The sequence below is a fragment of the Phragmites australis genome, chromosome 11, assembly GCF_958298935.1.
Source record: "Phragmites australis chromosome 11, lpPhrAust1.1, whole genome shotgun sequence".
Lineage (NCBI taxonomy): Eukaryota > Viridiplantae > Streptophyta > Magnoliopsida > Poales > Poaceae > Phragmites > Phragmites australis.
In genome coordinates, this window is record NC_084931.1 from 33125979 (window position 1) to 33153247 (window position 27269).

Sequence of the window (27269 nt, forward strand, 5' to 3'; positions counted from 1 at the left end):
AAGACGGTTTTGAATTCCTATTCGTGGCAATCGACAAATTCACCAAGTGAATAGAGGTCGAGCCCGTCAGGAAGATCACCACCGAGCAGTGATTAAGTTCATACAAAGGGTTCGTAGTGCGGTTTGGCAGTCCAAATTGCATAATTACGGATAATGGGACTCAGTTTGCCAGTGGTGCTTTACAAGACTACTACGAAGAGATCATGGCTAAAGTTTTCTATGCATCGGTGGCACACCCACAGATCAACAGATATGTCAAAAGGCAAATAGGGTGATACTACAAGGGATCAAAACCCGAGTCTTCAATCGGCTTATCAGCTATTCAAGATGTTGGGTGGATGAACTACCCACAATACTTTGGTCGCTATGAACAACTCCCAGCAGGGCTACGATCGAGACCCCTTCATTCCTTGTTTTTTGCGCAGAGGCAATGTTTCCCTCCGAGATCGCCCTTCAGTCGCATCGAGTGGCCAACTACTCGGACGATGACTAGGTGGCGCGATGCGAGGATGTAAACCTGATTGAGGAGTTCCACGAGCTTGCTCTAATCTGAGCTGGCCGATATCACCAAAGCCTCAGGCGCTATCACAACCGTAAGGTGAGGGAGCGGAGACTGGTCATAGGTGACCTCTTCCTTAGGCAAATCCAGAATAAGACCGGTCGAAATAAACTCTCCATGAGGTGGGAAGGGCCCTACAAATTAGTCAATGTCACTTGATCTGGTGCAGTCAAGCTAGTCATGGAGGATGGCCGTGAATTACACAACTCTTGGAATATCACCCTGTTGCGCAAGTTCTACGTATAGGGTTGCTCAGAGACAGGCCTGTTTCTCTATTTTGCAGAACCTTTTGGACAAGCGTGGATTAAAACTGTAAGTTTTTAAAAGCTTGAAAGACTAGATTCTCTATTTTGAAGGATGTCACGACCAACAACAGATCCCTGTAGGATTGACTCTCTACCACTATGGGACATGACGACCAAGAAGTTAAAATGATTGGTTGGCCATGGGCTCTGGCACAACATGGGATCGCTGCTTGCGCAAGAGCAAAGGTACTAATGGCCCGGGACAACGACCGCGAGGCCACAAGTCCCCGCTCAGGTCAGGCGCTGGTCACCGCCGAGAGACTTATCGTGCCAAGGATTACCCTGCGCTTCGCGAGCCTAACTGACGTGCAGGGTGAAACAATTAGAGCCTACGCGCAGTGACAACACAAGGAAAACTCTCTGAAAACTCTGAACAGAGGCCTAGACCAGACGATCCAAAAACCACAGGCCCCTTGTATAATCTTTCGACCATCGGTAAGACCATCAGAAGTGGTGAGAACATTTTCATTCATGGAAAGGATTGGTTACAGACAGGACGATTACATCTGGTCAGACTAATTATCCTGTTACATGCCTGTTCTTTCCCTCCTAACTCATTTGGTCGACGCATAGTTGGTAGAAAAGGTTTCACCTGACTCTTGGAAGTATGTGGACCTCCACTTACTCTTGAACAAGTCAAAAAACCTCTTATACTCTTCCCTAGGGTGGTAGTTGGTCACCCCGAGAATCGGATGATGACCTGCGTAGGGGATAGGTAGGATGGCCGGTGCGGAGACCCTGTTGGAGCTACTGATCAACGCCGACGAACCTGACAAACCCTTTTTCTACTCCCCCTCCACCTTCTCCTCTTTGTCAGTCTCCTTCTGCAGAAGGTCCCAGTCGATCTCCTCCTCGTCTTCGGAGATGTCTAGAACCTCCCCCGAGGTGACCGCTCGGACCGGTGATCGGACGAGAATGACAGGGGGATGCCCTCTCTGTAGCGAGGGAAGCACGAGGGTAGTCGGCTCCAACCGTGCGAGCAGGTCCCTGAGATTGTCTGCCCTAGGGAGCACCATTGCCAGCGGAGCTGGCGTCGGAGGCGTCTCAGACCTTACCAAATCCTCCAAACCCATCGACCTTCCCAACGAAGGATAAGAGGAGGAAGACATGATCTTCAGTGAGAGTTGTCTTCTTGCTTTGCAAAAGGCATCGATGGGTGGCCAGCTGGGTGAACCCCTGCTTTTATAGTCTAGCCAGCCATTGATTCATACTGGGGTGGGATGTGGAAACACCGTGGAAAACGTCCCCGCGATCCTACCGTTTACTACCCAGGGGACTCATGGCCACATGCCTAGTCAAACCCGTGCACGTGCGACGACGCCTAGGCACTAGCATCCTAGTTTTTTATACACATTCCATCATAGACACCTCGTCCTAGGAAGTACTGAGGAATCTCAACCGGTGAGCATTCGAACCGCTCGAAGTCCAAAGGGGCACACATGAGGAACCAAAAGCCCATCGGGCTCGACAACATTCAATGGCTCTCTCTCTTCCTCTCAGGACGCTTAACCTCCTCACGTGACATGAAGTTCATAGTCAAACTCTGAAAACTAAATAGTGTCGGTGACCACTTTCTAGGTGGACTATGTTCCCTCAGGATCCGAGTGGTGCGACCAGACCTGACCATGGCCACTGGAGAGCCTAGAGGCTAATATCAGAGTATTGAGTAAGGGAGCGTCCTAGCTAACGGCCCCCACGAGGGGTATGACGATCGACGGGGGATATTTTTTGAACCCTATCCCATCGTGCGACTAGATCAAAGCTCGCACGACCAGCCTTCTTGCGATATTATGAGATCCCACGATCAGTCCTTACTGGTCGTGGGGCCAATCCTTATCTAACTTATCTAATTACATTTATTGCTATCTACTCAAGTGTTTTTATTTCTCAGGCACCCCATTCAGTGAACAAAGTCATGGTCGGTGCGATTGGACACTACCTCGTCCCATAGCATTAAATGCTACGGATGGGCCTTGCGGGCCAGAGCAATGCCGCACGGCTGACGAGACAGGGTCTGCAGAATGACCAGACAAGTGGACAATTTTGTAGGTAGACTCACGAGGCGCAGGGACATGGTGACTTGACAGACGATCTTACGACGCACGATGATGGGATGGGTCGGGCGGCCAGAAAAGGCAGGTGTGGAGCCGTTCCACGGTTAGAACAGGCACTCAAAGCTCTCAAAGCAAGTTAGACTCACTCGATTCTTCAGGATATGATACAAGAGTTGAATATCTAGCCAGGCATGAGTCTGCTAATAAGAGCCCACTTGTAAGTTTTCCCTCTCTCTGGTGTATAAAGAGAGGATAACCCGATTTATAAAGGAGGACGAGTAACCGATTTATAAACACTTATAATAAAATACACAGGACATAGCACTATTATCTTTCAAGAGATCCGAACATGGATAATCCCGATGTTCTTGAGTTCAACACACACCGACGAACGCACATCTTCAGCATTGTTCACGCGTCCTTCGATCGATACATCCTGAAATCATTATTATAAATTAACCTTTGACACAACGTGATCCACGGTCCAAGGGAATTTCTATGAAACTGACCCATCCACTTGGTTAGAGATTTTTTTTTTGAGTGCAATGGTACAAGCTAGGCGCACGCACCCTCTAATTAGGTATCTAATCTAGCTTTAACTCTAGCTAACTGCACAATGTATGTGACTGCATTTTGACACATAGCCTACTGTTTTAGCATCTGCCCTTTGACGTATTGCAGACTTACAACAACAGGTAGCTAAATAGGGAAGCAAAATTTATAGGACCATGTCCTACGAAAGATTCTCTTTCCTATAATAATATGTGTCCATTCTCTCACTCTTCTCTTCAACCTAGCCATTGGATCACGGGATGTATGGCCTAGATGAGGTCTCACGAGGGTTTTTTTGACTGGGTTATGTAGAATTTGCTTTCGCTGAATAAAGTGCATTCAGTTCTGTCACAACAGTTCTGCATGAAAAAAAAATCAGAACTAAGCGTGGCAGAGGCAATGTGCGTGCACGAGCAATGGGAGAGATGAGTGGGAGCATGACAAATATGAACCGGAGAATCAGAGCTCACTGAAAACTGAATGATATAGTTTTAACATCAAACTGGGGCTGCAGAAAGTCGTATCCGGAACAGAGAGGGGAAGAGAAATCAAATTCAGATTGCTGATGTCAAACCAAATAATTGATCTTTCTAATAAGTCTCGAATGAACATGTTTCTGTAATGCTGAAACAATATTCCCGCTTCTCGTGTTCACAGAAATATGAAGCATATAAAGCACAAGGAAACCATGAAGGCCGTATAAGCTGCTTTGCAGTGTTACCGTACTTCGGTATTGTTGTACAGTCTTTCCAAACACTCGTATCGAGCACGCACGCTATATCCCAGGCTAAATACACTTATACACATCACGTAAGAACAGCAGACAGGATACACAAGTCCTCTACTAGGACATTTGCTATAAGTCTGAACAAAAGAAGGACATGGCGATGGCGATGGCCGTGACCGTGTGCGCTTAAATCAGATGGCGGACACCTTGGGGACGGGGACGGGGAACCTGTGGATGTCGTCCATCCACGGGTTCATGAAGCTCTTCTCGCTGTCTGGGTTCACCGACCGGAGCGCCTTCCACACGGCGCTGTTGCACTTGAACCCCGACCCGAAGGCGATCTGCCACGTGCGGTCGCCCTTCTTGATCCGCCCCTTGGCCTCGGTGTAGGCGAGCTCGTACCACAGCGAGCTGCTCGACGTGTTCCCGAACCGGTGCAGCGTCATCCTCGACGGCTCCATGTGCCAGTCCGACAGCTGCAGGTTCTTCTCCAGCTCGTCCAGCACCGCGCGCCCGCCCGCGTGGATGCAGAAGTGCTCGAACGCCAGCTTGAAGTCCGGGATGTACGGCTTCACCTTCCGCTTGAAGACCTTGCGTGCGATGAGCGTCGCGAAGAAGAGCAGCTGCTCCGACATGGGCAGCACCAGCGGCCCCAGCGTCGTGATGTTGGTCTTGAGCGCCTCCCCGGCCACTGCCATCAGGTCCTTGGACAGCGACACGCCCACCTTGCCGTCGGCGTCCTCCCGCTGCGTCACGCAGCCGAAGCTCCGGTCGTCGGCACCCTTGTGCGTGCGCACCGTGTGCACCAGCTGGTACTTGGACTGGCGCCTCGCCGAGCCGCGGTTCGACAGCAGGATCGCCGCGCCGCCCATGCGGAACAGGCAGTTGGACACGAGCATGGACCGGTCGTTGCCGAAGTACCAGTTGAGCGTGATGTTCTCCATGCTGATCACCACGGCATACGTGTTGGGGTACACCTGGAGCAGGTCCTTGGCGAGGTCGATGGAGATGAGCCCCGCGCTGCAGCCCATGCCCCCCAGGTTGTAGCTCACGATGTTGCCCCTGAGCTTGTAGTGGTTGACGACCATGGCGGACAACGACGGCGTCGGGTTGAACAGGCTGCAGTTCACCACCAGGATGCCGATGTCCTTGGGCTTGACGCCCGTCTTGGCGAACAGTTCGTCCAGCGCGCCGAACATGACCATCTCCGCCTCCTTCCTCGCGTTGGCCATGGACGGGTTGGGTGGGATGTTGAGCACGGCCTCCGGGAGGTACGTGTCCTCGCCGAGGCCCGACCGCTCGATGATCTTGCGCTGGAACTCGATGTTCTCCGGCGTGAACGTGCCCAGTGACTCGGTGCAGTTCATGAACCGCGCGCGGCTGCACTTGCGCTCGTCGTCCGGCTTGTAGCACGCGAAGTCCACCAGGTACACGGGCCGCAGCCGCGTGAGGATGTAGGCGGTGGAGACGATGACGAGAAGGGTGGAGCAGACGAGCACGGACACGAGGTTGTACTGCAGGCTCTGCCACAGGTCGGCGAGGTCCAGCAGCGTGAAAGTGGAGAGGTGCGCCGCCACAAGTCCGGGCAGCGGGACGAGCAGCAGGTACGCGCCGTGGGTGATCAGGTGGTGGTACCCCAGCTTCACGTACTTCAGCTTCACGGACTGCTTGAAGTCCGGCATGCCGCTTGACGACGTCGTTGTTGTTGTTGACGACGGCGGCGGCGGCGGCCTCTGCAGCTGCGGCGCCTTCTGCTGCTCAGTTCCTGCCTCGGCCATTGCGGCAACCTTACGGCACAACGATTGCTAGTCGCCGGCCTGTCGCGACAGCAGATATCGATCGATCGGTGACGAACACCGGAACAAGATTACTATCTCTCGACGAACTTATGCAAGTGACTGCCTCTGCCGTGCGCTTCGGGTGAACTTGTTTGCAATGTGGCCGATGGACCGTCTGGCCGCACGCCCGTTGGCTTATATAGACGCACGCAGCGATGACCGATCCGAATCGGTATACGAGTCCGATACCTGCACCAATGCAGGAGCACGTTCAACACTCGGAGAGAACCATGTTACGAAAGCCAACCGTGACGGAGTCGAGGAACAAGGCACCTGATCGCGATCGGTATCGGAGACCACGCCGGGGATCCAAACGGAAAGATAGCCCGGCACGGCCAAGCGACGCGCGGACGGCCGGAGGCGGCGTCGCCCTGCAAGCAACCGGGATTTGAACACGCTAGCTCATGCGTTCCGCCTGACGGGCCCAAAAAAACCGCAACCCGGACAGGATAGGGTCTCGACGGCGACGGTTACCGGACGGGAGCGGGGGAGGAGGCCACAGCGAGCGCTGGTTGCGTTCGCGCGCGCGCGCGGTTGGTGGATGCGCGAGAGAGCGAGCGGGGCGGTAGCCGGGAGAGCCGCGAGCGTGCGCCGGTGCGTGCTCCGGGCCAAACACGTGTGCCGGCTGTCGAACTTGGGACACGAAAATTCCACTAGATCATAGAGATGCATATCTTATCTTCATTTATCTTAAGATTCGTGCTTTCGTGCTAACGGGTATATGAAAAATTATAAAATATAAAAAATAATAGATGAATATATATGATATGAACAGTCAAAATAGATCACGCGTGCACATACCAAGTTGCATTTCCCGTTGAACTCGGAGGACGGCACGAATGTGCGGTAGGTGCGGGCGCTTTTTGGGGTGTACACGCAAGTGTACGGTGTACGTACGTGAGTTGCTACTTGGAGTCCGTTTTGTTTGTACCTCGCTTTCAGGCAACCGTATGTAACAAGAAGTCCTTTGTGGAACTTTTTCCAAATGGTGTTTTGGACTCACTATGGTCGATGATTAGTGCAAGCAACAAGTACGAAACGGAGCATAGAGTCAAAGAGATACTGCTTTCTTCACCAAATCACCTGGGTAGATCCTTAGCACATATATATAGGCTGTCGATCTCATGTTTCTTTCACCTCGCAAGCAAGTTATTGACATGCCCAATGATCATCAGTCAACTAAAAATCATTCAAACAAGTTTCCCTGCCTTTACGGTGAGTGTGCAAAAAGGATATTCAGGGCAGCCCGGCAGTCTCTGTTTTTATGTTTTTTTTACTAGTCGTAGGTTGCAAGAACACAAGCTGACCGAAAGGGACGGCACAACCTCGATCAAACATATAAAGGTGAAAAGGCAGAGGTCAAAAGGATAACATAACGAGAAGGATCGCGCCGTAATTTGCTACTACATACTAGTATAACAAGTTTTTACCTGCCTACTTGCATCATTGACCTACTAGCAGGGAGCACCAAAGATAAACTCGCAAGTAAGGTACTTGCGCAGATGACAAAAATACTTCGTTCCGATTGGACAATGTAGAATCATAGCGTAGACAAAGTGCACAACAAGGATAGGTGTTATGGGTAAAACCTGGGTTTCTTACGAAAACGGGGCAGCGCCATTCTTCCTTACCCAAACACGCACCTTTGTAAGTACTGCAAGTGTAGAGTACTTTAACAAAGTTGCAGGTTTGACCATTTGTGTGCACCATACAAGAGCTCTTTCTATACAGCAGTAGCGTGTTCTACATCGCCAAATCTTCCCAGAAAGGCAAATCTTATCCGCCACCTTATCCCAGCCAAATTCTATGTACTATCATGGAACCATGGTTCATGCCACATGCTAGTCTGCCACTTCTAACATGACATCTATAAGGGCAGGGAAAATCCTATTACTGAGACAACCTTTCACAATTACAGTGCTATATGTTATGGCATTAATATGTACGTCAATTCATACGAGTGCATGTCATGAATCCATCAGTAAGCTATACCACCGGAGAATGCGTCTCCATCATTGATTAAGCTCTCAGTTAACCAGTAACCGTCCCACGAGCCTCCAACTCTCTATAACAGCAGTCGATTAAGATCACTGGATAGCGGAAATGTAGGTAAGAGAAAGACAAGTTGACAGGTACCTGAACCATTGTAAATTGAAATATTTCTTCTTCCTCCGGACGGGATCCTTGAACCCAAACTCTTTGTTTGAATCGGTTCTGTTTGGCATAATGAGATGCAGGAATAAGATGAATTTAATAACTGGAGAATGGAGACTATTTAAGCACGAATTTATTTCAGCACGCTAACTCGGTCTTTTTCCTCGATGCTTTCTATAGTTGAAAATAGGAAACGTATGTTAAGGGGAAAACCTCTTCAACCCATAAACTGCTTAATATTTGTCTCTCTTTGTGGCCCAAAAGCACTCTGTACGTTGAATGGTGAAATAAACGCCGGAAGCGTTCAAACTGTAACAGTATAAATGGCAACTGGTGAGCAGCATACTATGACTGACAATACGTGTCAAAAGGAATATATTTCTTGCCTACCTGCCCTAGATCAAACTGACGTCCAAAATAAGTTGACCTTTCAAAAGGATCGAAGCCTGCAAACTAATATGACCACATAGAATCATCAGACTTATCACGCGTAGTTTTATTAACACCATATCGAAGGGAATAAAGTATTCTCATGCTTGTGCTATTACCCGGTACATGACCTCTATCCCATAATCATGGCGGGGTTGATCATTGTATTTTAAGGCCTCGAGTTGGTATTCCACTGCTTCTTCTGCATTAAACTGAAAGATATAATCATGTTATATGTGTAACATTCATATTTGAATACTGCAATAATTCACAATTATTTCCAGATAGAGCATTACATTCAACCTGGGGCCGAAAGGCTTTCTCTTCCGTGTTTCAAGCCTGAAGCAGAATTGAAAGAAAGAGTAACAACAGTAAGATACGGTCAGTATGGTAAACCCATCAATCACAGGACTAACTGATTTTCGTGTAAAAAAAAGTGTGCAAAGTCAGTCTTACTATTATATCATGCACGCATGCCGTAAGGACCTGCTATACCAAAGTCTATGCTCTACAGCATTTCACAAGTTTCTTACTTCTTAGTAGAGTCCCAAAAGTACTAAAATTCAACCATTACATACAGCTTGTGTCTCTAAGAGATGATATTTTGAGTATCTGGGGGGGGGGGGGGGGGGTGGAGACAGGAGCATGGCATCAACAATGATTTTAGGAGAGGATACGTCGGGATGATCCATTAGCTTTCTGCCTACAAGAATACCTGACAGGCGAAGCTAATTGTCTCACAACCCACTAATTATTCTGCTAAATGTAAATTTATAGAGATGTTATGCTATGTCATTAGTGTGACGCCCGTTTTATCCCTCCCTCTGCTCTCTCTCTATCATGTGGGCCCCGCCATCATCCCCAACCTCCCACCCTCATCCCCCACTTCGCCTGAAACCGGTGCCACGACCCCGTCTCCGCAACCGCTCCTCCCCACGGCTATAAAACCCAAATCAAACCCCTAACCGAGCTTTCTCTCACTCCACTACACCCAAGCCCCCAAATCCCGTCAGTTTTCCTCCACTCGAGAGCTCCTGCGCCACTGTCGAAGCTCCGTCGCATCCCCTCGTCGTCATCGGGCCATTCCAGCCTTTCGCAGCACCGTCTGAGTGCATGCCCGTGTTCACCGTCCGCACATTGACGTCCTCAACCAACCCTCATCAAGTTTTGCTCCCACGTTCGAGTTCTAGAGGCTGTTGGCCCTCCACCGTTGAGCCTCGCAGTTGCCGAGCCTCCTCAAGCCACCCCGACGTGGTCGTGTGCTTCAAATAGGTTTGTCGTCATCTCCTCTCCACGTTCTGCCGCTCGCTATCGAAGACCGACCACCGGAGCTCAACTCCGGCGACCTCCCGAGGCGCACCGCCGTCCCAACCTCGTCGCCGTCACCGTCACGCCGGAGACGAGGAAGCCCGTCCTCCATCGTCCGATCATAGATTAACGGCCAAGATTAAAAGGTGAGATACCCCTTCACGAGCCAACAGGAAGCTGCCACATATCACCATAATCCCAGTCAGCTTTGAGAGCCACATCAATGCACCACGCCAATGTTCTGTCCGATGTGGCAGTCCACGTCAGCTGCTCGAGCCCAGTCAGCGTGCTGACACAATAGATAGGGTTTTATAATTAAAAATTAATCTGTTAATTCTTTTAATTAGGTAATTTTGCATTTAGGTCCCTATGCTTTTCGGCTTTAGCAAAAAGGCACTTGTTAGCTATTGTTTTTATATTTAGCCCTATATAGTTTTATTTATTTACATATGTCGGTGTATCAGGAACCAGGGGTCCCTGAGTCCCGAGACCGGGCCGGTCATCCGCCACGCGTCACCATCCCGCGAGGTCCGCCCTGCGAGATAAGAAGAAGCTAAGTCCCGGGAGAAGGTGCTCGGGGCCGCCGCCTCTGTTTCCCGAGCACCCCAGTTCCCCGATGATCCACGGAGTCCAAGTACCGGGAAGGAAGTGCTCGGGAGAGAGTGCTCGGGGCTGCACGTGGCAGCCCCCGAGGACTCGGTTCCCCGAAGGTTCGCGCAAGATCGTCCGACGACCTGAAGGGTCCCGTCGTCAGGGTGTCAGCCAGTCAAGGGCCCAATGCCGCATTTAATAGGCACGCGCAGCCTGACATCCTGACATCATGACAATCTCAGCTGCCCACGCCCTAGTGTCAGACCCTGCCATGCTCTGACAGGGGGGCGTGGGTCCATTAAATGCACGGGTCCCGTCCGGTTTCACCCGGGTGCCTCGGGATAACATTGCCAGAATCGAAGCGCTGCGCCTGCCACCCTGCCCCGGCAGAAGGACAAGACAGGGTGGGCGCACCGAGCATCTCTGTGGCTGCCCGGTGGGCCCTCTTAATGGCGCCGGAGGACCTCCGCAGTGGCGGGTGGTCAGATGCACGCTGCAATTTCCCACCGCCCCTGTCACTTCGCCAAGACGGAATGATGACGCCTTTCTCCGTGGCACCTTGGTATTTGCGCCCCCTCTTTTCCATTCTGGATAAGTCGAGGTCGGCGCGCCTATAAAAGGAAAGAATGGAGAACTCAAGAAGCTCGGAGGAGACAAACGGGAAAACAAGGTGAACAAGGCAAGGAAGCCCAGATCAAAAGGCGAAGAACATCACAAACAAGCTCAAGCCAAGCTAGAACAGAGAGCATCAAGCTCTCTGTAAGCAGCTCACCTCTGTAACCAGATACATCCTTGAAGAATTCCCTTCAAGGAAAGGTATAGCACTCACACAGGAGTAGGGTGTTACGCCTCCGTGCGGTCCGAACCTGTCTAAACCCCGGTGCACCCATCTTTCTTGCACTAGGTCGATCATCTCCCACCACCAGCCACTGCATTTATTTTCGTTCCCATTTATTTCCCCGACAAGCTCGTTCAGGATCATCCCCCCGGCCGAATCTCTAAAAAGGGGTCTCTCGGGATCCCTGCGACAGGAGTTCATCCTCCGACAGCTGGCGCGCCAGGTAGGGGGGAATATCCCTGGATTTGTTTGATTCGCTTTTTTCCACAGGAAAAGATGGCTGGTGGGCACCGTCTCCAACGTTCCGGCTCCACTTCCAGTGACGGAGTGCTGCCCGACGCTCGGGAGAGCCCAGTCGCTGCTGCGTTCCATCAGCAGCCGCTATCCACGTGCGCGGTTTTTCCCGCTCAAGGGGATCAAGGCGCTGGGCCCAGCAGGGCCGCCGCCGCCGCTGCTGATGCACTTTCCGACCCCCAGCGAGAGGTCGGGACCCCGGCCGCCAGGTCCGCCTCTGGACCACGTCGGGTGCCATCCCGGTGCAGGCTCGCATTCAGCGAGACCGGCCCGGGGAGCGCGCTGCTTGCAGCACATGCTCTCCTCAGGCACCCGCCCGTTCAGGCCACGCCGAACACTCCGGAAGGCCGGTGGATCCAAGATGTCGTCGCTTTGGTTGGCACTGCCCGTGGCCAGGTGCAGGCCGGGAGTCCTCGCACCACCTCTCAGCGTGGTGCCGCCAGAGCCGGCTCCTCAACGGGCAACGCCCGCACGGGCCGAGGGGCCTCCAGGCGGAGTGCCGTCCCCCTGGCCGTGTCCGAAGCCCGAGACCTCCGCTTGCGCCTTGACGAGCGGAGGGGCCACGAGGACGCCCGAGTTACTCTCGAGCGCCAGCGGGAGACCCGGCAGGGGGTCGCGGCAGAGGACCAGGCTTCCTCTCTCCCGGCCCAAGGCCACCGGGAATCCCCGGCTCGCCGCCACTCGCCACCGAGGACCCCCGCTCGCGCTACGGGGTACGGCACCGGCTGCTGTGCTTTCACCACCGAGCTCCGCCGGGTCAGGTGGCCTTCCAAGTTCCGCCCCGAGCTGCCGGAGAAGTACGACGGGTCCATCGACCCCGTTGAGTTCCTCCAGATCTACACGACGACCGTCCAAACGGCCGGAGGCAGCGAAAAGGTGATGGCAAACTATTTTCACGTTGCCTTGAGGGGCTCCGCCCGCTCTTGGCTTATGAACTTACCCCCAGGGTCTATTAGCTCCTGGGATGACCTGTGCCACCAGTTTGAGGCCAACTTTCAGGGCACGTTTACGCGCCCCGGTTTGGAGTGCGACCTCCACGCCATCCAACAGCAGGAAGGGGAGACGCTACGGCACTTTATACAGCGCTTCAGCCAGGTCCGCAACACTATTCCGCGAGTGGCCCCCCATGCTGTTATTGTTGCTTTCCGGCAGGGCGTCCGCGACGAGCGGATGCTCGAAAAGCTGGGCACGCACGAGATCGAGACCACTGCGGAGCTCTTCGCATTGGCCGATAAGTGCGCTAAGGCTGCGGAGGTCAGGGCGTGGTATGCTCCTCGCCCCGCCTCCGACCAGCCAAGTTCTTCCCGCTCCGACTAGCGGGAAAAAAAGAGAAGGAAGCGCGAGGCCGCTCCCATCGAGCTGACCCAAGGCTCCACCCATATGGCGCCGCAAGCGCCCGACCGCCGGCAAGAGCGCCGGCCGGACTTCGACCGACGCCCCGCAAGGACCCCTGCTAGGGCTCCTCCTCGGGCCTCCGTGCCCACAAGGACCCCGGCACCAGCTAGGGCACCGGCTCCCGCAAGAGCCCCGGCCCCCGGCCGAGCTCCTGCTCCAGCAAGGGCCCCCACTCCTGCGGGGCCCGAGCCAGGTAAATGGTGTCCCATACACCAGACCAGATGACATGACCTCACGGAGTGTCGTACGGTCAAAGGACTCGTGGAGCAGCGCCAGAGGGAGCGCGACGAGTCCCGCGGAGGAGGCGATGCTGAGGTCACCCCCGACAACGCCGAGCTCGGCTTCCAGGAGCCCGAGCACGCCGTCGCCTTCATCGACGGAGGCGCCTACACACCTTGCTCGCGCCGCGGCATCAAGGTCATGCGACGCGAGGTGTGCTCGGCAACCCCGAGCGAGGAGGCCGCAAGGCCCCTGAGGTGGTCGGATGCTCCGATCACGTTCAGCATGGCTGATCACCCCACCAGTACTGCAGCCGTAGGGCGACTACCTCTAGTAGTGTCCCCCACTGTCTGCAATGTTAAGGTCGGCAGAGTGCTGATCGACGGTGGTGCCGGCCTCAACCTCCTCTCAAAGGAGGCTTTTGAGAAGCTGCAGGTGTCCTCCAGACGCCTAAAGCCGTCGCTCCCCTTCTGTGGAGTGACCCCCGGGCACTCCCTGCCCCTCGGGCAGGTCGAGTTGCCTGTAACATTCGGGAGCCAGGACAACTTCCGCACGGAGTGCGTCCTCTTCGACGTCGCGGAGCTCCCTCTCCCCTACAACGCCATCCTCGGGCGTCCGGCACTCGCCAAGTTTATGATGGCCGTGCATTATGCATACCTTACGGTTAAGATGCTTGGCCCCGCAGGCTCCATCTCCGTGATCGCTGACTCCGGCGGCGCCGTCTCCTGCGCTGAGCAGTCATACATGGCTCTGGTCTCAGCGCAGGCCGAGGTCGATGGCTCTACAGGGGGCTCGGGACCCTCTTCATCCAAACCCCGACTCGCCGCCGACGCCTCTGTTCCAACGAAGGAGGTCGGCGGTGACCTGGGCAGCAAATAGGAAAGCGCGCTCGTCGCCTTCCTCCCGGCTAATGCAGACGTGTTTGCCTGGCAACCGTCCGACATGCCCGGGATCCCTAGGGAGGTGATCGAGCATCACTTGGCGGTACGTCCGGACGCCCGCCCAGTGAAGCAGAAGGTCCGGCGGCAGGCGCCAGAGCGTTAGGAGTTTATCCGCGAGCAGGTCAGCAAGCTCCTCGACGCCGGATTTATCCGAGAAGTCCTCCACCCCGACTGGCTAGCAAACCCAGTCATCGTCCCGAAGGCCAACGGCAAGCTCCGCATGTGCGTGGACTACACCGACCTAAATAAGGCTTGCCCTAAAGATCCCTTCCCCTTACCTCGCATTGATCAAATTATAGATTCAACTGCGGGATGCGATCTTTTATGCTTTTTAGATGCAAACTCTGGGTATCACCAGATTCGCATGGCCGTAGGGGACGAGGAAAAAACTGCTTTTACCACTTCGGTGGGGACTTATTGCTACATGTCAATGCCTTTCGGCCTGCGCAACGCTGGATCCTCCTTCCAGCGCGCTATTCGTATTACTCTTGACTCGCAGATTGGCCGCAACGTCGAAGCTTACATCGACGATCTCGTGGTCAAAACCCGAGACCGCGCCACCCTGCTCGAGGATCTTGCCGAGACTTTCAACAGTCTCCGCTCTACCCGCCTCAAGCTCAACCCGGAGAAGTGTGTCTTCGGGGTACCGGCGAGCAAGCTCCTTGCGTTCTTGGTTTCTGGCCGAGAAATCGAGGTCAATCCAGAGAAGATTCGGGCCATTGAGCAGATGCGACCCCCGGCTCGACTCAAGGAGGTCCAGCGTCTCGCCGGCTGCATGGCAGCCCTCGGGCGCTTTATCTCCAAGCTCGGGGAGCGAGGGCTCCCCCTCTTCAAGCTTCTAAAGAAATCCGGTCGTTTCGACTGGACGCCGGAGGCCGAGCAGGCATTCCGCGATCTAAAGAAGTACCTCACTTCGCCACCCGTGCTGGTGGCTCCCTCTCAAGGTGAGCCCCTACTGCTCTACGTTTCGACCACACCTAAAGTCGTGAGCGTAGTGCTAGTGGTGGAGCGCGACGAGTGTTCAGGGCCGGATGCTGGGTCCCAGCTCCCAGAGGCCCCCGACCACTCACCTATCCTCGCGACTCCTCCCAACCAGGGAGTCGAGCCCGAGTGCCCGGCCAGCCCCGACCGTGCCGCCAAGCCTGGGGGCTGCGGCAGCCCCCCGGGTGGAGCCGCCGTCCGGGCTCGCCGGGTGCAGCGACCGGTGTACTTCGTCAGCGAAGTCCTCCGGGAAGCCAAGACAAGATATCCCCAGGCGCAGAAGCTACTCTATGCCGTGCTCGTCGCCTCCCGGAAGCTGCGCCACTACTTCCAGGTTACCACTTATCCGCTGGGGCCCATTCTCCGGAACCGGGAAGGCACCGGGCGCGTTGTCAAATGGGCGGTAGAGCTGGCGGAGTTCGACCTACACTTCGTCAGTCGCCAGGCAATCAAAAGCCAGGCGCTCTCCGACTTCTTGGCAGAATGGACGCCCGTCCCCTACATCGTCCCGGAAGAGATCTCTGCCTATCCCGGGCACGACGCGCCCGGGCATTGGGTCATGCACTTCGACGGCTCCCTCTCGCTGAAAGGCGCAGGGGCCGGAGTGGTTCTCACCTCCCCAACAGGTGAAGAGCTCCGGTACGTCGTGCAGTTGCAGTTCCGCGCATCCAACTGGTCGTCAAAGGGGACATCGCCGGCCTCCGGGCTGCGGTGGGGCTCGGGATTCGTCGCCTCCTGGTCAAAGGGGACTCCCAACTGGTCGTCAACCAGGTGTCTAAGGAGTACCAGTGCACGGATCCTCAAATGGCGGCGTACGTGGCTGCGGTCAGGAAGCTCGAGAGACGCTTCGATGGCCTCGAGTTGCGGCATATCCCTCCCCGCGACAACGCTTTGGCCGACGAGCTCTCTCGCCTGGCCTCCTCACGTGCGCGCGTCCCTGCCGGAGTCTTTGAAGAAAGACTCGCACGGCCTTCCGTCCTGCCTGCCGAACAGGATGAAGGGGAAATCTCGAACTCAATTCAGGGGACCCCGGCGGTGCCCTCAGTGGGAAGCCCCGTCAGGGCACCGCCGTCCGGCGAGTGTGCTGCGGTCGCCGAATGTTCTCAAGATGCCTCGTGGATGTCTGACATCCGAGGGTACTTGAAAGAAAAGTTCCTACCCGGGGATGAGGCGTCTGCCGAAAGAGTTGCTCGGCAGTCCAGACGCTATGCCATAGTAGATGGGGATCTCTACCGGCGTAGCGCAGGAGGTGTCCTCCTGAAATGCATCTCCCGGGCAGAAGGCGGCGATCTTCTCGCTGAGGTCCACGAGGGCGAATGCGGTGGCCATTCATCGTTCCGCACGCTGGTCGGGAAGGCCTTCCGGTAAGGTTTCTACTGGCCTACAGCTCTCCAGGATGCTTCCGAGCTGGTTCGGTGCTGCAGGGCGTGCCAGTTCCATGCAAAGCAGATTCACCAGCCAGCTCAGGTTCTTCATACCATTCCCCTGTCATAGCCTTTCGCGGTCTGGGGTTTGGACATTCTGGGTTCGTTCCCCCGAGCAATCGGGGGCTATGCATACCTATATGTCGCCATCGACAAGTTTACCAAGTGGCCGGAGGCGGTCCCAGTCATCAAGGTGACCAAAAACACAGCGCTCCAGTTTATCCGCGGCATCACCAGCCGCTTTGGCGTCCCGAACCGGATCATCACCGACAACGGCACCCAGTTCACAAGTGCCCTGTTCGGGGACTATTGCGAAGACCTCGGCATCAAGCTTTGCTTCGCTTCCGTCGCTCATCCTCGGAGTAACGGGCAGGTCGAGCGCGCCAACGCGGAGATACTGAAGGGCCTCAAAATCCGGACCTATAACGTGCTCGCTAAGCACGGGAAGGGATGGGTGGACGAGCTGCCAGCCGTGCTGTGGGCTAACCGGACTACGCCAAGCCGCGCCACCGGGGAGACTCCGTTCTTCCTCGTCTATGGCGCCGAGGCAGTCCTCCCCTCCGAGCTCACTCTGGGCTCCCCTCGAGTGCATGCATACTCTGAGGGTGAGCAGGAGCAGCAAAGACACGACGACGTGGACTACCTGGAAGAGCGCCGGCGGCGTGCCGCTGTCCGGGCGGCTCGGTACCAGCAGAGTCTGCGGCGTTATCATCTGCGCCATGTCCGGGCCCGGTCTCTCGAGGTGGGCGACCTAGTTCTCCGACGTGTCCAGTCACGCGAAGAAATGAATAAGCTGTCCCCTGTGTGGGAAGGTCCCTTCACCGTGATCGCGGTCCCGCGGGCAGGTTCTTTCAGGTTGGCGACGGAGGAAGGACAGCCACTCCCGAATCCGTGGAACATCGAGCATCTCCGACGCTTCTACCCATAGATGGTCGTGCTCGCAGCTCAGGTCAGCAAGGCCGGGGCTTCTCCCCGTCCAAGCAGTCCAAGGGCTCCGCCCCTTGGGTAAGTCGCTATCGCCCAACCTTGTAAATATTGTACATTCGGTATTTCAATAAGCAATCGCTGTGTCGAGATATTTTTTCTGGATTCCATATGTTTAATCTGTCTGGTGAGGTGCTCGGTTATGCGAGAAAAAGTTCGCTCTCTCTCTTTCCCCGCTGATAAAAGAATCCCAATCGGTATGCATGCGAGCAGTCGCCGCTGACTTACGTCCGGCATGGTAAGCTCTGGTGTTCGGTGTCGTGACAGGCTCCCAGGCACTACCGAGTTTCGGGGTGCTCTGGGTAATCCCATCGCTCGAGCTGCTCGAGTAGTCCGGAGCTCAGGCCCTCGGAGCGGGCTGTCAGTGCTCGGTCTGGTCTGTCATACCCGGGCGCCACCAGACCATAGGACCTCTGGGTTATGCCTCTGTCCGCTCTTGTCTGCCGGTTTGGGTATTCAAGAGGTCTCGGGTCGAAAACGAGAGTAGTCTATAACAAGTACCGCACTAACAGAGCGCATCAGACAAAGAAATTATATATTCTCTCTTAAGTCACAGGCTGGCAATCACGAGCAGTTCAGCCGTAGGGGCTTAAATGCCCCGGTCTCTGGCCGGCCCCAAGGGTCTTAGGGTGGTCCTACCACTTAGGCGTAGGTGGTCGAGATCACCCGACCCCGGGAACCTCGTATGCTTCTGGGCACTCGGGCGCTCCGTTGAAAGAACTAAGTCCCCGGGCACCCGAGCTCGGAAGCACACCCCTCCTGGATCGGTTGGCCAGAAGGCCGACAGCTGTCCGGTGAGTAGTTATATTCATACAAGTCTGCTTTCAGTAAATTTATGCTCCCGAGTCATTCTCGGGGGCTCTCACGCTTTAATCTGTTCGGCGAGGTGGTCTCCTCGCACGCAAAAACCCTGCCGCGTGTCTACTTTTTCCCAGAACGACAGAGCGGTTTGTAGAAAGGAGTACCGCGCGTACGGTAATGTCTGACCGAAGCCCTTCGTGGTGGTCGTGGTGTTCGGTCCGCTTTTAAGGACCCCGAGCACTACCGAGTCCTCGGGTGCCCTGGGTAATCCTATCGCTCGAGCTGCTCGAGTAGTCCGGAGCTCAGGCCTCGGGGGCGGGCTGTCAGTGCTCGGTCCGGCCCGTTTTAAGCCCGGGCACCACCGGACCACGAGGACTCTTGGTCACATTCTCGCCCGCACGCGTCTCCCTTCTACTAACTGAGTGGTCGCGAAGTGAAAAAGTGTTCACTAGGCACGGCGTGTTCCTAGCGGGATCGATCTATCTCCCGATGAAGGAAGTCTGCGTCTTTGTTTCTTAACTTAGGCAATGCGGACTCGCGAGAGCTCGAAGGCCGACTACGCCGGCAACAGCGATCAGGACAACTTCGTTCTCGGGGACGGGAAGGTCGGGAACGGCCCGACTGAGTACTCCCCGGGACTTCCAGGCAAAACATCAGAAGAAACATCAAGCACTCAGAGAAATTGGAGTTGCGAGCCCAAGGAAAAGCTGCCATTATGTTCACAAGACATATACAAGTCATTTCCTAAGGGTTCACTCCTATATTTACATTCATCAAGACGACAAAAGAAAGAAAAAAGCTACAAAAGACCTAGTCGGCGGTGGAGGCGTCGGCTGAATCCTCTGAGTCGTCCCCGGGGGCTGGCGGCGGCGGCACCTCTCGCCTGAAGCCGGCCGCCGCCACGGCGGCGGTATTCCGGACCGCTACCCGGGCGGCCTCTCCCTCAGCCTCGACCACTCCCTCCCGCGCCGGCTCCAGCGGGAAGTTCGGGTCCCTGCTTCGGTAGCAGGCCAGGACGTGCTCGGCCACTGCATGTGCCAAGCCACGTCCCTCCCGGGCGGCAAGTTCCTGGACTGCCCAAGGCAGGGCCTCGAGGCGCTCGCAGACCTGCTGCAGCCCCAACACTTGTCGTGCGGGGCCGTCGCCCTTCTTGTCTTCAACGAGCCGTCCGAGACCACCCTTCTCTACGGCCCGCCACATCCGCCGGAGTATGTCTTCCAGCATATGCTCTAGGTTGACCCGCGAGACAAAAGCGATCTCGAGCTTCTCCTTGGCGGCCCGCAGCTGCGCCTCAAGTCCCTGGTCCCCGACCGGACCGCAAGAACCGCCGACTGCTGCGGAGCCGGCAGCCTGCTTCATCTTGACCACCATCTCGGATAAGGCGCGTTCACGGGCGGTTAGTTCCGCCTCGTGCTTCGCGTTCTCCTCCGCCCTAGTAGCAGTGGCCGCTGCCGCCGCGGCAGTCTCGCCCTCTCGGCGACTCAGTTCGTCTTCTCGGCGATTCAGCTCGCCCTCCCGCCGGGCCAGCACATCCTCCTGCTGGGCACCGAATCCTCCCGAACACCGAGCTCCGACGCCGATAATTCATTGTCCACCTCCCGAAGGGAGACGTCCTCCTCCCAGCGGTGGATCTCTTCCCTGATCTTCCTGAGGTCGTCTTCCTAACGCTGGAGGTCGGCGCGCGTCTTCTCGGCCGCGCCTTCCCGGCGGGTCAGCTCGGCTTGCCGCTCCTCCGCCGCCTGCTCCCTAGCTGCGACTGCTACCTCCCTCTCCTGCGCCTGCCCCATCCTGGCAAGGGCCTCGGCAGCTTGCTGCTTCGACGCCTCAGCCAGGCGGGCGGCGTCTTCTCGTTCCCGCGCGGCTTCTGCCCGCGCGGTCTTCAAAATTTCTTGTTCCCGCGCGGCTTCCGCGCGGATGTCTTCTAGGAGCTTCTGCTCCCGCGCGGCCGCCGCACGGGCCTCCTCCTGGGCGCCCGCCAGCTGCGCCTTCTCCAATACCAGGCGGGCGCGCTCGGCCTCGAGCTCCCCCTCCTTGGCGTTCACCGCTGCGCCCAGCCGCCCGACCGCTACCTGGACGCCTTCAATGGCGGCCAGGAAGGGGTTGGCGGGCTGGCCGGGCGCCGGTGGGGCCCAGGCCTCTCCGCAGAGTGCCTCCAGGGGGTCCGAGCTCTCTGCAGGGCCCTGCACCGCCATCCGCCCCGGGCCCTGCCTGCCCGGGTAGGCTCCGCCGGCGTCGAAGACTCGGGCGGCGGCCGCATTCCTGCATCGGCCGCCCTGTCCGCCGGCCCCGGTAAAGCATCCACCTCCACCGTCATCCGCCCCGGGCTCTCCGCGCCCGGGGTTGGTTCCACCGGCGCCAAGGATCCAGACGGTTGCTCCGTCCTCCTCTCGGCCGCCGCCTCCGCCTCTCTCCCGGTGGCCACCACGACGATTGGCGTCTCCGCCGTTCCTGTGCCCGCCTCCGTCGGAGCAGCCGGCGGGCTCGGCTCTGGTCTCGGCGCCCGCGCCTTCTCCGTCGCAGTGGCGCCTGCGGCCGGCCTACGGGAGACCGATGAAAAATACCAAAGCTTAGTTCGGGCCAGAAATGCCCAGGGAAAAGCAAGAAAGGAGACTCACCGATACTGTCATTTGGCCGCTGGGAGCCTGATGTCCGGGTCCGACGCCGTCGGTCCGGACTCCTCCCGCCGCCTCTTCCGCTGGGGGCTCTGCTGAACCGCTGCGCGGGCCTCGGGTGCCGCTGCGCGGGTCTCGGGTTCCGCCATGCGGGTCGCGGGCGCCGGCGCAGGCCCCATCCGCACCAGCCGCGGCTCCAGCACCGGGAATGCCACCACTGCCGTTGGCGACGGCGGAGAGTCCGGCACTAGGATCAGGGCCCGGGGACGCTTTCCCCGGTCTCCCGGCGCCACCTCCTCGACGATTTCAACGGCGACCTCCTCCCTGGCACGGCGGTTGCTGCCTGCGGCGACCCCTTCGCCAGCCCGCGCCGAGCTGCCAGCGACCTCCTCGCCAAGTAGCTCCTCCAGCCCGGGGAGTTCGGAGGCTTCGGGACTCCGGCTTCTTGGCTGGTCCACAGGCCCCTGGGCGTCGAACTCCGGCAGCCCCGCCATAATGGCCACCCGGTTGGGGTTGGCGCAGAGCGCCATCTCCGGTCACGGGAGCTCCGTCCGGCCCATGTCCTCCGTTCCGGTGATCACACTTGTCATCCCCCGCAGTTCCGACGGCCCCAGATCCCAGCTCGCGCCAATCTGGGTCCTGGTGATGTCCTCCGGCCCAGTATAGAACCAGCTCGGCCGGGCCCGCTCTCGCAGAGGCGCCAGCCGACGACGCAGGAAGTCCACGACCACCATGACGGAGGTCAGCCCGGACTCGCGCAACTCCAGGATGCGCTCCAACACCGGCTTCAGCCTCGCGTCTTCTGGCGGCGGCGCCTCCCACGTTGATCGCCGAGGTTCCGCCGCCGCCTCTGGCAGCTCGAGGCGCTCGTGGGGGTCGACGTCGACGAAGAACCAGTCCCGTCGCCACTCCTCCCACTTGCTGCGCAGCACCTGGGGAATGTAATGATCCCCCAGGCCGTCCCGGAGCCGAATGTTGCAGCACCCCGCGACGTCCGCCGTGGAGTGCCCCATCTTCTTCCCCACCGGCCGAAGGACGAAGAAATGGCGAAGCAGCGACGCCGACGGCGCCACCCCCACGAACATTTCGCAGAGATGCGCGAAGACCGCCAACACCACCACGGAGTTGGGGCTTAGGTGCACCAGTTGAATGCCGTATGTCTCCAGCACTTGCAGGAAGAAGGTAGAGAACGGCGGCACCAACCCCGCCGCCACAAAGGAGGTGAAGAGGACGATCCGCCCTGGGACGGTCGTCACCGACGTCAGGCTCGCCGGCGTCACCATCACAGCACCTTCTTGCCCCTCCGGCACCAGCAGTTTCCTGATCTTGTCCGCCGCCTCCTCATTACTCAGACGAGACTCCGGCAAGATGCTGTCCGAAGCCTTGTCCCGGCGTCCTCCTCCAACCCTCGTCATCTCGACAAGAATGAAAGGTGTTTTGGCGGTGGAAAGAGAGGGAAGGAAGAGTGCTCCGGTCGACTGAGAATTTCCTAAGGGTTTCGGAGCACACAGAAGGCAAGAGCGCAAGAGCAAGAAAGCGTAAAGAGGGGGACGGACCGATCGTATCCCCCTTTTATATCTCGAAAGTTCAAAAACTGCCGCCCAAACTGTTCGCTCGGCGAAGTGTCGCCTCGTTCGGCGCAACCGCCAGGCGAATCTCCCGCCGATCGCGCGATGTCAGCGGCTGCCAGGCGTATTTTCCTCGATCCGCACGGCGACCGCGCGTGCTGTCCATACGGTCATCATACCCTTCGGAAGTTGTGTGGACACGCATCCATTCATTTTCCCGTTGGGAGATACTTGAGGTCTGGGTCCGTAAAACCACCTTTCGAAAGCCTGCCACATGGCGTCTGCACTAGCCTCGGCCTCGGCCGCGACGAAGGACCCATCCGCCGTCTCCGTCCCGTCGCCTACTAATGGGCCCGGGGGCTACTGTCGGTGTATCAGGAACTAGGGGTCCCTGAGTCCCGAGACCGGGCCGGCCATCCGCCACGCGTCACCATCCCGCGAGGTCCGCCCTGCGAGATAAGAAGAAGCTAAGTCCCGGGAGAAGGTGCTCGGGGCCGCTGCCTCTGGTTCCCGAGCACCCCAGTTCCCCGATGATCCGCGGAGTCCAAGTACCGGGAAGGAAGTGCTCAGGAGAGAGTGCTCGGGGCTGCACGTGGCAACCCCCGAGGACTCGGTTCCCCGAAGGTTTCCCCCAGTGCTCGGGAGAGAGTGCTCGGGGCTGCACGTGGCAGCCCCCGAGGACTCGGTTCCCCGAAGGTTTCCCCCAGTGCTCGGGAGAGAGTGCTCGGGGCTGCATGTGGCAGCCCCCGAGGACTCGATTCCCCGAAGGTTTCCCCCAGTGCTCGGGAGAGAATGCTCGGGACTGCACGTGGCAGCCCCCGAGGACTCGGTTCCCCGAAGGTTCGCGCAAGATCGTCCGACGACCCAAAGGGTCCCGTCGTCGGGGTGTCAGCCAGTCAAGGGCCCAATGCTGCATTTAATAGGCACGCGCGGCCTGACATCCTGACATCCTGACAATCTCAGCTGCCCACGCCCTAGTGTCAGACCCTGCCATGCTCTGGCAGGGGGGCGTGGGTCCATTAAATGCACGGGTCCCGTCCGGTTTCACCCGGGTGCCTCGGGATAACATTGCCAGAATCGAAGCGCTCCACCTGCCACCCTGCCCCGGCAGAAGGACAAGACAGGGTGGGCGCACCGGGCATCTCTGCGGCTGCCCGGTGGGCCCTCTTAATGGCACCGGAGGAACTCAGCAGTGGCGGGTGGTCGGATGCACGCCGCAATTTCCCACCGCCCCTGTCACTTCGCCAAGACGGAATGATGACGCTTTTCTCCGTGGCGCCTTGGTATTTGCGCCCCCTCTTTCCCATTCTGGATAAGTCGAGGTCGGCGCGCCTATAAAAGGAAAGGATGGAGAACTCAAGAAGCTCGGAGGAGACAGACGGGAAAACAAGGTGAACAAGGCAAGGAAGCCCAGATCAAAAGGCGAAGAACATCACAAACAAGCTCAAGCCAAGCTAGAACAGAGAGCCTCAAGCTCTCTGTAAGCAGCTCACCCCTGTAACCAGATACATCCTTGAAGAATTCCCTTCAAGGAAAGGTATAGCACTCACACAGGAGTAGGGTGTTACGCCTCCGTGCGGCCCGAACCTGTCTAAACCCCGGTGCATCCATCTTTCTTGCACTAGGTCGATCATCTCCCACCACCAGCCACTGCATTTATTTCCGTTCCCATTTATTTCCCCGACAAGCTCGTTCAGGATCATCCCCCTGGCCGAATCTCTAAAAAGGGGTCTCTCGGGATCCCTGCGACAGGAGTTCATCCTCCGACACGTGCTGTCAAGTCGGGTGGTTTAAATGTTAATCTGTTTAATGGTCTATACAACATGAACCAATTTGGGTAATCTTTTGTAGCAACATGGATCATAGGGATCTAGGCGGGTTGGTTTGGTTGGTATGGCTGTTGTGTGCGCATTGGGTGATGTGCGAGTACTTGCTGTAGATCCTAAAGACCGGTTTGTGAAGCCTGTAACCTGGCACAATAGCGCAATCACAAGGCTTATATGGGTACAACCTGACTAATTAATTAGATGTCCTCCTTATTATGTACGCACCAGTTGGCTGTTGAGTGGCACAAGAGGGGACCTCTGCAATCGATGTAATGCCTGCTAGCGGTGAAACCTTAGTGGGTGTATACAAATTTGAAAGCGATTTGTAAAAGCCTTGTAGTGAGACCCCGACTCTATACCCTGAAAGTGTGAAGCAATACAGGAATCATGACTCGTGGGTAAAGTGAGCAATCTCTGCAGAGTGTAAAACTGATATATCAGTTGTGCTCAGCTATATCTTGTAAAATCTTGGTGTCGTATATAGTAAATATGATTGCTAAGTCTTTTTGAGTCCTAGAATAGGATGACATAGATGCAGTAAATCTGAGTCAAACCTTTCTTGTCTTAAGCCCTCATGTCATATTTTGCCACACTTACGAAGTATGATATGTACTCACACTTGTTATTTCTAGTAATAAATGCTGTTTAGTTAGAGAAGACTATACGAAGATTAAGTAAGCTGAAGACTATAATAAAGACAGAGTGTCCTAGGTCATGTTACCCCTAGTTGATTGCCTGTGGTGCGCCCTGAAGCTTTCGTTGGATGTTTAAAACTCTAGTATTGGTTTAAATAAAGTTGTTTTTTATATGATATAATATTGTTTATCACTAACGACGTCACTACATGTATGATGAAGCTGATCCTGACATACATGTGAAATGCATCTGGTTTGTTTTTTTGAAAACCGGGTGTAACAATTAGTTTCTCAATTATCAGTATAGTTCTTGGGCGGGACTGGAGTCCGCAAATGAAATGCACATGGATAATAAATGAAAACCAAATCACTTGATCACATATCACTGGAAAAACTGCATTCCTTTTCATGGTCCTTTTCTTCTACATAGGTGGCAAGTGAATCATCAAGTGGTACAATTATACATGATTTCACTTCGGCTGCATAAGCACCCACAGTTATAACTTATATAACACCAAAGAAAGTTTATGGAAGCTCACATTTAATAGAAGTGATTTAATCTGTCAGGCCCGGGTGACAGATTCCCTAAACGAGTCATGCAAATGTCATCCTAGATAAGGCAGGGATGGATGTTCAGGCAATAAAATCAGCAGAAGAGTCAAGTTTCTTCTACACGAACAGGCATCCCCTCATGGCGTGAGTTGGGATGCTCACACACAAAGCCACAACATCTGTGCCTGCTGTTAGTTGAAGAGGGAGAGAGATGCTCCCTACACAGTATTTATCAATTCCTGTTTGCTTATAAGTTATAACTTAAGCCTACTGGTGCTTTGCAGCAAAGATCTAACTGTCGTGTAAGGTACATCTATGCCTACTCAAACAAATCCTGAAGACCTGAAGTGAGTGAATAACCACCATAATGATTTACAGTATGCACTGTTCAATTTACCCTGTCTGTATTAGTGTATTATATATAGCTTTGCCTGTGACTATTTTCCTAGGCGAAAGGTGAAATTCCACCCTGGCAAAATGAATAGGTGGTATGGTTTCATCCCAGACAAAACTAGAGGCTTTAGTTTCAGTTTACTTCACATGATAACTCTGCTGTCTCAAACGGAAAGAGAATCACTTGATTGGTTCAGCATTTGGCTTTACGAAATCACTAAAGAGTTCATTTAGCTTGATAGCCATAGCCTTAGCCAAGCCTGGAGATTGCAACTGCAGGAAGATGATTCCAGCACTCATTTATATCATCGATGGTTATAATGGTTAATTGACACACATATTTGAGTTGATATATCTACCTCAAAACATCATTTCGGCAGAAAACTGCAGGTTTTTCTATTTTAGTTTTGTTCCAATCCTGAGCATATCCCCATCAGGACAGCTGTGCCTGTCCTAATTTTGCTACCCCGTTTCCCCACAAAATGGTAACGTGTACTCAACCTAGTTGACGACTCACACGCGCAGGGCAAGATGCAGGAAGGGACAAGCGGAGTTGAAACGGCGGTACCGACCAGTTGGCGGAGAGAAAGTCGGGCACGTCCGACGAGGCGGCGGAGGCGGAGACCCTGAACCGGGCCGCCGCAGCCGGGACCGTCGGCCTTGGCGCCCAGCAATAGCAGCCGCCGCCGCGGATTGGGGCCGGCAGGAGAGCGATGGGCTTCGCGGGAGCGGGAGCGGACGACGCCATTGTCGCACCTGATGCGTCGTTTCTGCCTCCGGTTGGTTTGGTTAATTCAGGACCGGAAAATTAATTGAGGCCAGTGAATTTTCCTCGCCCGTCCGCGCCCGAGATGGTTGGGCCGGGCCGGGCCGTGATGGGCTACATGTTTCTCTCTGTTGGTCCTAATTTGGCCCAATAACAGAAAACGGCCTATTACCATTCAAAGATAATTTCATACGTGCCACTGAATATTAATGTAATTTTTGATTTGACATTAAAAAATTATGATCTTTTTACACCATCAATTCATTTTTTCATTTTTAAGTGTTATTACCGTTATATCGGAGGTGACGGTAGTGATATATAAGCTATGTGTCACAACTACCACCTCCGTCACGAGGGCAATGTGATACTGAAAAAAGAAAAAAAATTAAGTGATAATATAAAAAAGTTTATAATTTTTTTAAGTGGCAAATTGAGAACTGGTTAACATTCAGATTTCAGTGAGCGTAGAGGATTATCTCTGAGATCAACGAGGCCCATAAGCTTGTGAACGGTAGGTAATTTC

General features: G+C 55.5%; 2 protein-coding genes across 3 annotated transcripts; both read right to left on the bottom strand.

The window, feature by feature from the left end:
* Positions 1–4161: 4161 nt before the first annotated feature.
* Positions 4162–6202, bottom strand: LOC133883855 (3-ketoacyl-CoA synthase 11-like). Its single transcript, XM_062323240.1, has one exon. It carries the CDS (start codon positions 5973–5975, stop codon positions 4389–4391), a length of 1587 nt encoding a protein of 528 aa, XP_062179224.1. The 5' UTR covers positions 5976–6202; the 3' UTR covers positions 4162–4388.
* A 1409-nt stretch (positions 6203–7611) lies between these two features.
* Positions 7612–26784, bottom strand: LOC133885878 (uncharacterized). Of its 2 annotated transcripts, none has more exons than XM_062325644.1 (7): positions 26553–26784; positions 8915–8957; positions 8738–8830; positions 8580–8642; positions 8403–8498; positions 8172–8249; positions 7612–8100 (listed from the first exon to the last, which is right to left on the bottom strand). In XM_062325644.1, exons 1-7 carry the CDS (start codon positions 26726–26728, stop codon positions 8014–8016), a joined length of 636 nt encoding a protein of 211 aa, XP_062181628.1. In that variant the 5' UTR covers positions 26729–26784; the 3' UTR covers positions 7612–8013. The 2 variants fall into 2 exon arrangements, with proteins under 2 accessions (XP_062181628.1, XP_062181629.1); XM_062325645.1 differs by having other exon boundaries at positions 7612–8125.
* Between the last annotated feature and the right edge of the window lie 485 nt (positions 26785–27269).

What these genes read in the sequence shown, in the direction of transcription:
- LOC133883855 (XM_062323240.1), bottom strand. Translation starts at nt 5,975, where the DNA reads ATGGCCGAGGCAGGAACTGAGCAGCAGAAGGCGCCGCAGCTGCAGAGG.
- LOC133885878 (XM_062325644.1), bottom strand. Translation starts at nt 26,728, where the DNA reads ATGGCGTCGTCCGCTCCCGCTCCCGCGAAGCCCATCGCTCTCCTGCCG. An exon ending in GACTTTCTCTCCGCCAACTG is followed by an intron (nt 8,958 to 26,552) that starts GTCGGTACCGCC and finishes ATTCTGCTTCAG; the next exon opens with GCTTGAAACACGGAAGAGAA. An exon ending in GTCAGTTTGATCTAGGGCAG is followed by an intron (nt 8,499 to 8,579) that starts GTAGGCAAGAAA and finishes ATACTGTTACAG; the next exon opens with TTTGAACGCTTCCGGCGTTT.